The sequence below is a fragment of the Ovis canadensis genome, chromosome 14 (genome assembly GCF_042477335.2).
Source record: "Ovis canadensis isolate MfBH-ARS-UI-01 breed Bighorn chromosome 14, ARS-UI_OviCan_v2, whole genome shotgun sequence".
Lineage (NCBI taxonomy): Eukaryota > Metazoa > Chordata > Mammalia > Artiodactyla > Bovidae > Ovis > Ovis canadensis.
This window is the reverse complement of record NC_091258.1, coordinates 32,201,169-32,214,071: the sequence shown is the minus strand read 5'-3', so window position 1 is coordinate 32,214,071 and position 12,903 is coordinate 32,201,169. Positions and strand designations below refer to the sequence as shown.

At 55.3% G+C, this 12,903-nt stretch overlaps 1 protein-coding gene across 1 annotated transcript in view; it reads right to left on the bottom strand.

Annotated features, from left to right (window-relative positions):
* NKD1 (NKD inhibitor of WNT signaling pathway 1) overlaps positions 1-12,903 on the bottom strand; it is a 93,265-nt gene that overhangs the window by 4,981 nt on the left and 75,381 nt on the right. The window contains exons 5-6 of the mRNA XM_069552751.1: positions 9,431-9,537; positions 5,301-5,396 (exon numbers count right to left, since the gene is read on the bottom strand). Of these exons, the coding sequence (XP_069408852.1) occupies positions 5,301-5,396; positions 9,431-9,537 (203 nt within the window). The remainder of the gene's footprint in view (positions 1-5,300; positions 5,397-9,430; positions 9,538-12,903) is intronic.

Below are 12,903 nucleotides of genomic sequence, written 5' to 3'. Positions count from 1 at the left end.
CCTAAAGATGAACTCTTTTGTGAGAACTTAACCAAAACTCCTCTTCTCTCTAGACCTCAGTTACCCCCTCAACCAGAACAGGGCTCTCCAATCCTTTGGGTTGGGGGATGGAGGGGGGACCAGGCCCCCCAGTAGGTCCCACCCGCCACATCTGCCTAAGGTCCTTGGCCTGAGGGGAGGCTTCATGCTTTAAATGATGTTGGAAACCTCTAGAAAAGGTATTTGCCCTCTATAGGCCAGGCTCACAGACTCTTGTGCCCAGAGACTCTTCATGAATACAGATGGACTCAGCCCCCTGTTGCCCCCTCACCCATAAGCCTTTAGGCAGAGGTGACAGCAAGTACTGCCACGGCTCTGCAGTAGGGGGATAGATGACCAGAGGTGGTGGGACCAACTGCGTACATCCCCACCCACAGGAGGTGGCAGCCACCCAACTCAGCTACTTGTAATGTGACAGTGCTGGCTGAGGGTCATTCCAGAGAAGCCAGAAATCCAGAATCTCCTGTTACATTTTCAGAATCTTCAATACTGGCAACTAATTTTTTTTTTTCCAACTCGGTTTCCTTCTGCCCTCAGCCCCTGGCAACCCCCATTTTATTTCTGTCTCTATGAATCTGATTACTCTAGATGCCTCATATAAGTGGACTCATGGAGTATCTATCTTTTTGTGATTGGCTTCTTTCACTTAAAATAATGTCCTTGAGGTCCACCCATGTTGTAGCGTGGGTCAGAATTTCCTTTCTTTTTAAGGCTGAATAATATTCTATTGTATGGATATATCACATTTTGCCTACCCATTCATTATTCATTCATCAATGGACGGGAGAAGGCAATGGCAGCCCACTCCAGTACTCTTGCCTGGAGAATCCCATGGATGGAGGAGCCTGGTGGGCTGCAGTCCATGAGGTCACTGAGGGTCAGACACACTGAGCGGCTTCACTTTCACTTTTCACTTTCATGCATTGGAGAAGGAAATGGCAACCCCCTCCAGTGTTCTTGCCTGGAGAATCCCAGGGACGGGGGAGCCTGGTGGGCTGCCATCTATGGGGTCGCACAGAGTCCATGGGGACACGACTGAAGCGACTTAGCGGCGGCAGCAGCAGCAGCATCAATGGACACTGGAGTTTGTGCCCACCTCTTGGCTACTGTGAATAATGCTGCCGTGAACATGGATATGTGCAAGTATCTCCTAGAGGATCTGCTTTCACGTCTTTGGGGTATGTACCCCAAAGTGGAATTTATGGGTTATATGGTAATTCTATGTTTAATTCTTTTGAGAAAACTCCACTATTTTCCATAGTGCTGAACCAATTTACAATCCCACCAACAGTGTACAGGGGTTCCCTTTTCTCCACATTCTCACCAACACTTGTTATTTTTTGTCCTTTTGATAACAGCCATTCTGACTGTGAGGTAATATCTCATTGAGGTTTTGACTTGTATTTCCCTCATGATTAGTGATATTGAATATCTTTTCATGTACTTATCAGCTATTTGTATATCTTGTTTGGAGAAATGTCTAGTTAGTCTCTGCCCATTTTTTAATCAAGCTGCTTGTTGTTGCGTTGTAGGAGGTCTTTATATATTCTGGATATTAACTCCTTCTCAGACACTTGATTCTCGGATATTTTCCCCTATTCTGTAGGTTGCCTTTCATTCTGCTGATTGTGTCCTTTGATGCACAGAAGTGTTTAATTTTGATGTAGTCCAATTCATCTATTTTTGCTTTTGTTACCTGTGCTGGGCTGAAACCCCTGGGGCCTAGATTGGGGTTGTTGGGGGCTGCCAGTTTGAGACCTGGGCTCCAGCCTCTCACTTGCTGGCTCACTGGGCATCCCAGCAATTCTAGCAAGGCCCACAGAGGACTGCCTCTTTCTTCTTCTCTTTCCCTTAAGCTGCCCCACACCACCACAATTGCCCACCCTCTCTCATCATCTTAGGAAGCCCATGAAGGCGGCATCATTATCTCTATTTTACAGATGAGGAAAGTGAGGTCCATCAACATCATTGCCTAAAGCATCACATACCAGGCCTGAGGCTCTGGGATGCCATCCCCGAGGGTCCCAGATGATTCAAGGTGCAGGAACAAGTGTGCTTTGGTAGTCCCAGCTGGAAAATCAGCCCTGTTGATTACACAGAGTCCAGCACAGAGGAGTAGGTGCCTGTGACTATTTATTGTACAAATGAACACCTGAAGGATGAACAGGTACTTTCTTCTGAGTTGGGAAGCTGGCCCAGATGCCAGCTGTAGACTGTGGTTGCAGTGAGGTGGGAATCTGAAAGCCCCAGCACACAAGAGCGAGCATGCTTACGGCCAAAGTGCGTGGAGGAAAGTGGTATTTATAGCCAGATTTGAGGAGTGGCTTTAGAGCTAAAAATAAATCGGGGGAAACACCAGGCTGGGTCCTCCCTGGACTGGGAGCCAACCTCCTTGCTGCTTGGCAGGAGACAGACACCAGTGAAGGCTCTCCCTGCAACTGGACTGGGGCACCCTCTTTGGAAATCTTCACATCCTTGCTATTCCTCATGTTAGCAGGGGGTGAAGGATAGCTGAATAAAGAATGAGAAAGCAGCGTCTGCCTGCAAGGTTTCGTGAGGCTTCCGAGGTGGGGGCAAACCCTTTTATGATCAACTCCTGAGACTCCCTCAGTCTCTTCTGAACCAGAAAGGAAGAGGGTGGCTACCAGGGGCCACCGCACGTGTTAGGAGAGGTGAAAGGCCACCACACCCCTGAGAAGCCCAGTCCGGCCTTCCCTTGAATTGCCACCTCCACGCATTTCTGTTACCCAGGCTTTAAGCCTGGGATGCATTCTCCTGTGAAGATAATGACTCCATTCCCAAATAGCCTGGGAGGGGGATGGGGGGCATGGAGGGAAGAACAGGAGCTTCTCAATCTGAAAAAACAATAACCCCTCACAGACAGCATGATAGCTGGAGGGCACTTGGTGTGTGTATGTGTGGCGGGGTGGGGGGATGGTGGTCTCACCTATAGCATCCCCCATCTCCCCAGGGTCCCAAACCGGGAAGGGTCTCTGCTGCTTCCCAAATACTCAGGTCTCTCTGGGGGCTTTGCCTGCTCAGAATTCATTCTCTTCCCCAAATAACAGACCCCTGATTTCATTTTGTGATCCAAATCCATTCCATTTTTCATTCTATGTGACTCGCGTGTCAACTTTCCCTTGACTCCAGAATGAGCATGTGTACTCAGAACCAGCCATTAAAAGCATCACAAACTTGTGGCCAAAATGCTTCTGGACCAGCCATGTCACTCAATCAAAGCCAGTCACATTCAGCTGTGGAGCTCCACGTGACATTCTGAATTTGGGAGTGCTGCAAACAGGCTGGGGTATAGATTGAAACTACCAGTCATTATCTTGCCAACAGGAGAGACTGTTGATAATGAAGGAACACAGAGGAAAGAACCATGAGGAACAGCTAGTCCTGAAGACACTGAGCCTCTGGATCTAGCCGTGCCTGAAGTCAGTGCCCGTGGACTGAATTCTCAGTCACATGAGCCAATATGGTCCTCTCTCTCTCCCTCTCTTTTCTTAAAAACTTACAGTAGTTTGTACTGGGGTTCTGTCACTGACACCCAAAGAATCCTGAATGCTTGAAATTCACTCACAGCTTCTTCCTCCAATCTGTTCTAACATCCCCTAAACCACAGCCTGAGGAAGAGGTGCCCTTTTGTCACCTGGATCTCTCCTCTGGCAGCTTCTCCTGCACTATTTACAGAGAAGAAAATACTAAGCCCTGAACCGGGACAGGGAGATAAGATAGCAAAGTTTCAATTCTCCCTGGGAGCAACCTGAGGCCCTCAGGTGCTGGGCAAGAGGCAGGCGTGGAGCCAGACAGGCTCCTCTCGGGTCTCTGCGGATCTGTTACAGGCCACACACCTGGGCCTCCTGGGGAGGGAGTGGATGTCAGAGAGAAACAGGGCTGAAAAGGCAACAAGGAGGCAGAAAGGAGGATATCAAGGCCCAGGCAAACGAGAGGCAGCAATCATCAGCAGTAACTCAGACGAGGTCACGCGCCAGCCTAAGTAAGCCCTCCCCTGGCTTCCCTTAACACCTGAATTGAAGTCAGATTGCCAGCTGCAGCCTCCGAGGCCTCACACGACACGTCCTGCTGGCTCCTGGCTGCAGCCCCATCTTTCCAGATAAGCAGCCATCGCACCAGTCTCCTCTGGGTCCTTAAGCACCCTGGTGCTCTCATTCTCCCCAGCCCGGGGCTCTCCCCCAGTTTGGTGTCTGCAGGGCTCAGTGCCCAAGTCATCTCCTCCAGGAGGCTTCTCTGGTCACTCCAGCCCATCTCATTCCTGCGCATGTGCTAAGTCGCTTCAGTATCATCCAACTCTTTGCAACCCTATGCACTGTGGCCCGCCAGGCTCCTCTGTCCATGGGATTCTCCAGGCAAGAACACTGGAGTGGGTTGCGATTCCCTTCTCCAGGGGATCTTCCTGACTCAGGGATCAAGCCTGTGTCTCTTATGTCTCCTGCATTGGCAGGCGGGTTCTTTACCACTAGCGCTACCTGGGAAGCCCTTCTTAGTCACACCACTCCGTTTATTCCTGTTACTGAACAGATCACAGCTTACGATGATCCTACAATGGTTCAGGCTCTGCTTCTCTCAGCTGACTGTGAGAGCTACATGGCTAGGAATTGCATCTGTGCCATTTCCCCAAAGAGCACCCAGTGCACAGGAGGTGCCCGCCGTAGATGCGCCGTCCGCAGACTGAGGTATAGAGGAAGGTGAGAGGAGCCCAGGGAGGAAAGAGATGTGGGAGAGGTTTGAGGGGAGAGAGAGACACATGGTCTGCAGCGAGGTGCCGGGTGGGGTGGCGGTGGACAGGCTTGTAACAGAGCCGCTGGCAGCACCCTGGGGGCTGGGCTGCTCATTTTTGCATCAGTGTAGAGAGGCACTGGGTGCCCAGCCCACCCCAGCTCCTGGGCAGACTGGCCGAGATGGGAAGTGGCTTGGGGCGATCTTGGAGCTCCAGGACCACAGAGAGAAGGAGGCTGGACAGACTCTGCTGGGGACCGGGTCCCCGTCTAGGGAGGTCTGGGGCCCTGCGCCTGCCTCTTGCCCCTCCCCAGCCGAATGGTGCCCAGAGCAGCCTGGCGGCCCTTCCTCTCTGTCGCCTCTCCCTTCTCACTGGTTTCCATGAAGCTCCCAGGGGCCTCACTCCTGCCCTCCCCACCTGCCCTGAGGAGAGGGAAAGGGGCAACAGGGGTGGGTGCACGATGAAGGGTCCTGCGCCGGGGGCATGGCCTGGCAGGAGGCCCAGCGGGTACACTCACCTCTCGGGTGACCTTGCCGTTGTTGTCAAAGTCGTACAGGGTGAAGGTCCACTCCTGCCGGCTGTCTTCCTCCACAGACACGTCACACTGCAACTCCTGAATGTAAACAGACAACAAGCATGCGTGGCCGGTCACTCGGCGCCTGGGACACCCGGAGGCTGGGTCACAGGGCCGCCAGCCTCCCCGCTGCCCACCCCAGACCCTGTGTGAAGGAGAATGCGATGACCAAGACATGCCAGGCCTGGGAGAGAGGCCAAGCCGGGCTGGGGAGCTTGGGCCTGGGGAGAAGGGCCTGCCAGGACCAGGCACTCTAGGGTCTTCAAAGGCCGAGGAAACACAAGGGAGGGCCCTGGGAGGATGCGTGTGGCCTCAGGAAGAATGAACTTGGAGCCGAGGGCAGAAGCTACCGGAAGACACATGGGGTAACTTAGCCATGGGCAGCCACACAACCTGGAAGGCAGGATGGGAGGAGTGTTAAGAGCTGAAGGGTCAGCCCCAGGTGCCAGCCTGGGCTTGGCCCTCTGCAGTGGCATGACCTTGGACATGGCCTTTCTCTTCTCCGTACCTTAGTTTCCCCTCATGCAGACTACGGAAGATGATGGTACAGACCTCAGAAGGTTGTTGCGAGCATTAACTGCCCCGCACCATGTCCCCTGAGCCCCTTCCACGTTCCCCTGTAGCTGTGGCGGGCCACTCCCCACCTCGCTCTGTGTGCCGAGGTGGCCACCTCATGCGAAGGGTTGACTCACTGGAAAAGACTCTGGTGCTGGGAGGGGTTGGGGGCAGGAGGAGAAGGGGACGACAGAGGATGAGATGGCTGGATGGCATCACTGACTTGATGGACGTGAGTCTGAGTGAACTCCGGGAGTTGGTGATGGACAGGGAGGCCTGGAGTGCTGCGATTCATGGGTTGCAGAGTCGGACACGACTGAGCGACTGAACTGAACTGAACTCCCCACATCCCACCTCAAGCGTCCAGCTTCCCTGCCTGAGGAGTCAGGGACTGAAGATCCCCAGGAACCAGAACGAGGAAGGGGCCAAGCTGGGGAACACATCTGGGACTTTCAGCGTGGCTCTCTGGGGAGCCCTGGCAGCCAGAGCCCTGCTGCCCAAGGCCTGCTCTTGAGCCAACCCCCACCGCCCCCAGTGACAGGCACCCCTCCTTCCCTGCTCCCTGGGGTCACCTCCCAAGTCCTGTCTCAGGGTCTGCTTGGAGAGAACGGGACAAATAACGTAAGCCGCTTGGCTCAGAGAAAAGCCCAATTAATGGTGGTAGCTGCTATTGTCTTTGCTGGAATGACTAATACAGCAATGACATCATCACTGTGGCTCCCACAGCCCGAGGTGTCCAACCGCAGGGACCGTGAGCAGGGAATCGGGGAGCTCCGTCACTGGCCACCTGCACGCAGGGGCTGGCTGAACCCCAGACAGAGAAGTCCAGAAAGGATGGCCGTTTGGGGAAAGAGAATCCACAAACAGCCTTTTAGGTCCACAAGTCCTATGAAAACAAGTGAATACACCCCCATACCATCCAGTTCCATGTCTTGCCTTGGCCCACTTTTCCTTCTGCAGGAGGACAGACTCAGTGCCCCCAGAGAGGGGCGGTGCCTGGCCTCCCAAGGCTGGCAGGAGTGAGCCCCAGCACTGCAGCCCTGCCCCAGGCTTCTGCAGCTCACAGCCAGCTCCCTCTAGCAATTCTCGGGCGGCCCACGCTGAGTTCAAAGCCGGCCTTCCCTCAGTTGTGACACGCCTGTCTGATACCTGCCAAGTGCCTGCTCTGCTCTCCAGCACTGTCCTGCAGCACTAACCCCGCACACATGCATGTACACAAGTGTGTGTGTGGGCACGTGCACACACACGTACATATGAACACACACACAGACATACGTCTACACACCGATACACACATCTGCATACACATTCATACACACACGCACACCTGATGCCCTCTCCCAGCCCCTCCACTTGGCTCCAAAGACAGCTCCGGTCAGAAGTCCAGAAATGTGGGTCAAGTAACTACCCCCACCTCCCGTGACCTCTGTCACATACGTCTTCTTGTCCCCCCAGCCCCGGACTCTCAAGTGAGTCCTCCTCGGAGACCATGGGTGACTCACAGGCATCAGCCGGCCCCTATCTGGAAGCAGACCCACATGGGCTTCCAGGAAAGATGTCCGAGTCTGGGCCTTTCCTCTGCCCTGGTCTTGATGTTGGCTTTGCCAAGCACCCCCAGAAGACCCGCAGAGACCCAGGATGGAGGGCTCAGGAAGAAGTTAGCAACCCCAGCTCCTCAACGAGACGCTGCCTGCCCCCTCGGCTCCTCGGTCAGGAGGACGCAGGGCCCTTAATGACCTATCTCACCCCCTCTTCTGCATCATCTCCCCTTTGCTATTCCCACACAGCCAGCCAGCACTGGCAAGCCTTCAGGCCTTCTGCTCTTCCCTCGGCTGGGAGTGTCCTCCTGATCCCAAAGGCTCCCCCATGCAACACCTCTCCCCAGCTCCTGCCTCTATGCCCGGAGGCTCAACACAGACACTTGCCCTCCCCAGCTTCTGCCTGCAGCCCTGGCTCCCACCTCAGGGCACTGTGCAGAGTTTGGGATTGCCAAAATGCCCATCACTCTGCACCCTCTGAGCTGACTTAGGGGACCTCTCTGTCCCCTCTCCACACTCTCAGATCCCCATCACAACACTGACCGTGCTGTTATTGGGCCTGGGTCACTCATCTGTCCCCCTGACCACACTGTGCTCCGTGAGGCAGGAACAATGCCCCCCACTGCCAGGTTCCCTGGAACCAGCGGGTGTCAATCCCCATTGCTTGGAAGGAAGAAGGAAAGTACTTATTCTGCACTGGACACCTTTTTAAGCACCTGAGATGCCTTAATTCATCATGTTTCCGACATCCCAGCAGATAGATATTGTCAGCAGTCACCAACCTTTTTGGCACCAGGGAACAGTTGCATGGAAGAAAATTTTCCACAGACCAGGGGGGGTAGGGAATGGTTTCAGGATGATTCAAATGCATTACATTTATTATGTACTTTATTTCTATTTTTATTACATCAGCCCCACCTCAGATCATCTAGCATTAGATCCCAGAGGATGGGAACCCCTGGATAAAACGACTATCGCCATTTTACAGGGCAGGCAAGTGAGGCAGTGGCAGAGGTGGGAACTGAACCCCCGTCTGTGGACCCCAGGGCTCTGTCCTAGTGATTTTGTAGGGGAGACAGAGCAGGAAGGAGGGAGGGTGAAAGGAGGGTGGGGATAGGCCGGTAAGCTCCCCGCGGGCAACCTGGGTCTCCCACTCAGCACCTGGACCTGTGCTTGGCACACACGAGGAGCTTAATATACCATCTACAGAGGCAGGACAGAAGGACTGTGGGCTCTGGGCAGGCATGTCTCTTTTGCTGTCGACCATCTCAGTCCCACCTGGGCTTCCCATGTGGTGCTAGTGGTAAAGAACCCACCTATCAATGGCAGGAGATGTAAGAAATGCAGGTTCAATCCCTGAGTTGGGAAGAGCCCCTGCAAGAGGGTTTAGCAACCCACTCCAGTATTCTGCCTGGAGAATCCCATGGACAGAGGAGCCTGGCGGGCTATGGTCTACAGGGTCGCACAGAGCCAGACACGACTGAAGGGACTTAGCACACACACACCTGAGTCCCAGAGTGAGGAACCTGCCCAAGGCCTCCTGGTCACCTGCCCGACCTGAGAGCCACATTGTGGCCCCCTGGACAGCCTGGGAGGGAGCTGGTAGCAAAGATCTCCTTCACCCACGAGGAAACGGAGGACCAGAGAGGAAGTGCCGGCAGTCACAGCAGCACCGGGGCCAGAGTGCCGTCTCCCCTGTCCCCTCTCCTGTCCTTCCCCCAGACCAGCAGCCACCGCCTCTGGCCACCAACCCCACGGTGAGAGGCCAGGGACCTGAGCTGAGAGGGGAGGGCGGCAGGGAGTCCCCAGGGCCTGTGCCGAGCTGGGGCAGCCGCAGATGTGGCAGGAGGAATGGTTGTTCATGGGGGAGGAGAGGGGCCGTCACATCTGGAGAGGCCTCAGCATCCGCCCCATCAAAAAGCAGCACCGGGCAGAGAAAACTCTTCCGCCCAGGGCTCAGTACCAGGAAAGGAAACTTACTTCGAATTTCAGCTGTTTCTTGGAGCCCGGGCAGGGTTCACCTGACTTCTCCATCCTCTTCTCATCTCCGCTGGCCAGTCCGTCTGTCTTCTCCGGAGGCAGGGCTACTGCGGGGGGAAGGAATAAGGGAGCAGGCGTGAGTTGGAGGGCCCCGAGCCGCCCCAGGCCCAGACCCTGTGGCTCTGTCTGGAGGCCATCCTCACCACAGCGCAGCGGACCCGCTCTGCCCAGCAGCTTTGCTAGAGTCAAATCCCCTCCCAGGGTGCCTCTTGGCCAGCCGCTCAGGTTGCCCAGTGAGCCTTGCAGGCCTGTGTTTTCTGTGGCCCAGAGAAGCAGCCTGAGGCCACCCACGGCATCTTTGGCCCAAAGAGCAGGTGAGTGAGGACAGAGCGGAGCTTCTGGAGACCCCAGAGGGAGCTCTGGACCACGGCCGCTTTCTGCAGTCTCCCTGCCTTCCCTGAGAACACTGCAGTGACCTCAAAGATGGCACCCGCCTGGGCTCAGCATGTCGCACACTGGTGGGTGGTCAGGAAGGGGAACAGAAGTGGGGAGTGACGGAAATGGAGGTCACTGAGGTAGGGGAAGCACACATACACACACGTGTGCGCACACACACACACGCATGCACACCTTGGTATCTTCAGGAACCAGCTCACCCTGGGCCTTCCATTCTGCCTCTGCTCACCTAGAAGGGCCTCCCTCTGCCAAAAGTGTGGAGTAGAGGGGTCTCTGGTCCTTCCATGCCCTCCCAGGAGCAGTGGGAAGGTGGGCATGAAAAGCTGGTGGTCTGTGGACATCACTTTCCCGTGAACACCCCCAAGGGGTGCCAGGGCACAGGGCTGGGAGCAGCCATCAACCCTGAGCCCATGGCTCCATCAGATCTTGAATGTCCCATGAGACCCCTCCAGCCAGCCCCTTCTGTCTCTGCCTGATAAAGGGGACTCAGGTTTGCTCAAGAACGTGCTTTCTAGAACCTCACAGCTCCTCTCCTTAGATTCCCTCAGCTTCCCTGGGGCAGTGATTCTGTTGCCCTGTTTTACAGGGGAGCAAACAGAGCCTGGCTCTCACTTGAGGAACTTTCCCCCTATGTCCAACTAGGGGTGGCCCAGGAGGGCCTGTGAGCAGCTGAGATACCTGAGCAGTGGCCCCAACCAGGGCTGGACTTTCTTGGGAAGTCAGGAGCCTGGAGATATATGTCTACCAGGCCAGGAAACCAGGTGGAGGGCCTTGCCTCTCCCCTGACCCTGTTCCTCACCACACTCACACACCCCAGCTTTGCAGACTGGGACCCAGGAGTGGCTGCTGGGGAGTGCCCCAGCTCTCCCACTTGACCCCTGCCCTGTGGGCCCAGCAGTTATTCAAAGCCCTTCCCGGGGAGCTCTCAGAGCTTTGTGGTTGACTACACTGCTCATTGACTCACTCTGTCCTCACAGCAACCCCAGGAGGCAGTACCAGGATCAGCTCCGCTTTCCAGTTGGGAAAACTGAGGTACAGAGAGGTGAAGTGCTTTGCTAGTAAATGGCAGGGCTGGGATTTGAACGCAAGCAGCCTGGCTTGTGCTATTGCCTTGGTTCAGCAGACTTGGTGCCAGCCCTGGAAGAGGGTACTCTCTGCTTGGGCTCTGATCCTCCAACACTGTGTGGCTCCAGGCAGGTCACATAACTTCTCTGGATATCTCCATTTCCCCAGCTTTACAGTGGAGATGATAATAGTCCCTTCCCCAGGGGACCCTTGTGTGGATTCAAGGAGCTGCAACTGAAAGGGCTACAGGCCCGGGGTCAGCACACGGGGTCCAGCCATTAGTAGTGACCGTCTGGCGAATGATGTCCCTGGGTCTCCCCGGGTGGCTCAGTGGTAAAGATTAAACTCGCGCCTACAATGCAGAAGCTGCAGGAGATGCAGGTTCAATCCCTGGGTCGGGAAGATCCCCTGGAGGCCGGCGTGGCAACCCATTCCAGTTTTCTTGCCTGAAGAATCCCCAGGGACAGAGGAGCCCGGTGGGCTACATACAGTCCATGGGGCCACACAGAATCGGACATGACTGAAGCAATAGCACACACACATGATGTCCCTACACATTTTATCTTTCAGGAATCAGGAAGTGAGTAGCAAAGTTTTCGAAAAGCTGAGGCTTTTGGATGCAAACGGACACAAAAAGTGTCATATCAGCCTGGGTAGGAAGCAGGACAGGGAGGAAGACATAAAGATAAGGATGCTCCAGCCACCAGGCCAGACAGGTGGGGACAGGAAGGCCTCCACGGCCAATGATGTCCTGGCTCCATCACAGCTCCCTTCTTGACTGAGCCTGGGGGCCGGGCTCAGTGGGATGCAGGGAGCCCCCAGATCTCCATGCTTGCACAGCCGACCAGGGCTCCAGCTAGAGTCCCCATCTCAGTCACAGACCCCAGCTCCTCCCTGGTGGTTTCATAGAATGAGGCCACTGAGAATCAACCTGAAAGATGCAGGTGGGGGCACCTGGCATCCTCATGGCTGGGGTGGTTGACAAGAGGAAGGCCAGGATGCTGCCTGCTCCTGGCGTAGAGGATGAAACCAAGTCCAGCGCTCTCTGCTCCTCCAAAGCAAACACCTCAGTGGCCAAGAGGTCTGGTTGTGACACCGAGCCCTGAAGAAGTCGGGTGGGAGACTGGCCAGTGACCCAAGGACAGTCAAGCACACAGCCTGCACCACCCTGACCCCTCCATCTCAAATCTACCGGCACACCGCTGGGCCAGAGCTGCTGCCATCGTGGGAAGAAGAAAAAGAAAAAGAAGAAAGAGAAACAAAAGGCAGCTCCATCTTCAAAGCTGCTGCCTCCCTCTGCCAAGGTCCTGGCTGGAGATGCAAGCCGGCGAGGCTTATCGAAACCAAACTTCAAGTTCAAAGGGAAGTTATCAGAAAACCACCTTCAGGTTCAATGTTGCCTTTCAAGTTCCACTTGATAAAACCCAAAGAAAAGAAACCTCTGTCCCTGCTCTCTCCTCCTCCGGGGCACCCCTCCCCCTGACACCCAGACAGCCCATCCTCCCTTAAGCCCTCCCCTGACTGCCCTCCTCTCTCCTCTCCCGGGGAGGAGGGGAACCTCCCCCTCGATCCCTTATCCCCTTCATACATCTTCTCCAAAGACCAGGGTTTGTCCTTTCTTCATCAGTGGGTCCCACCCCTCAGCCCATCCTAGCTCAGAAGACTACCTGGACACCCCCCAGGGGCCCCTTCCCAGCATGAGGGGCAGGCACAGGTGGGTAGTATTACTGGGAGCCATCTGCCCTGGGGCCTGGGAACAGGAACAAGGACAGTCAGCACCCTGTTGCCCCCACCAAAGAAAGCCTTTCTCCCTTTCACTGTCCCCTGCCCAGGGGCCAGAAGAGGTGGCAGATGATCAATCAGAAAGCCGTGCAGACCCTGGTGCCAGACGCCCAGGCTGGGACTCAGGGGCCCTGCTTCTATATCCACATGTGAGTGAACCCCCTGAAACT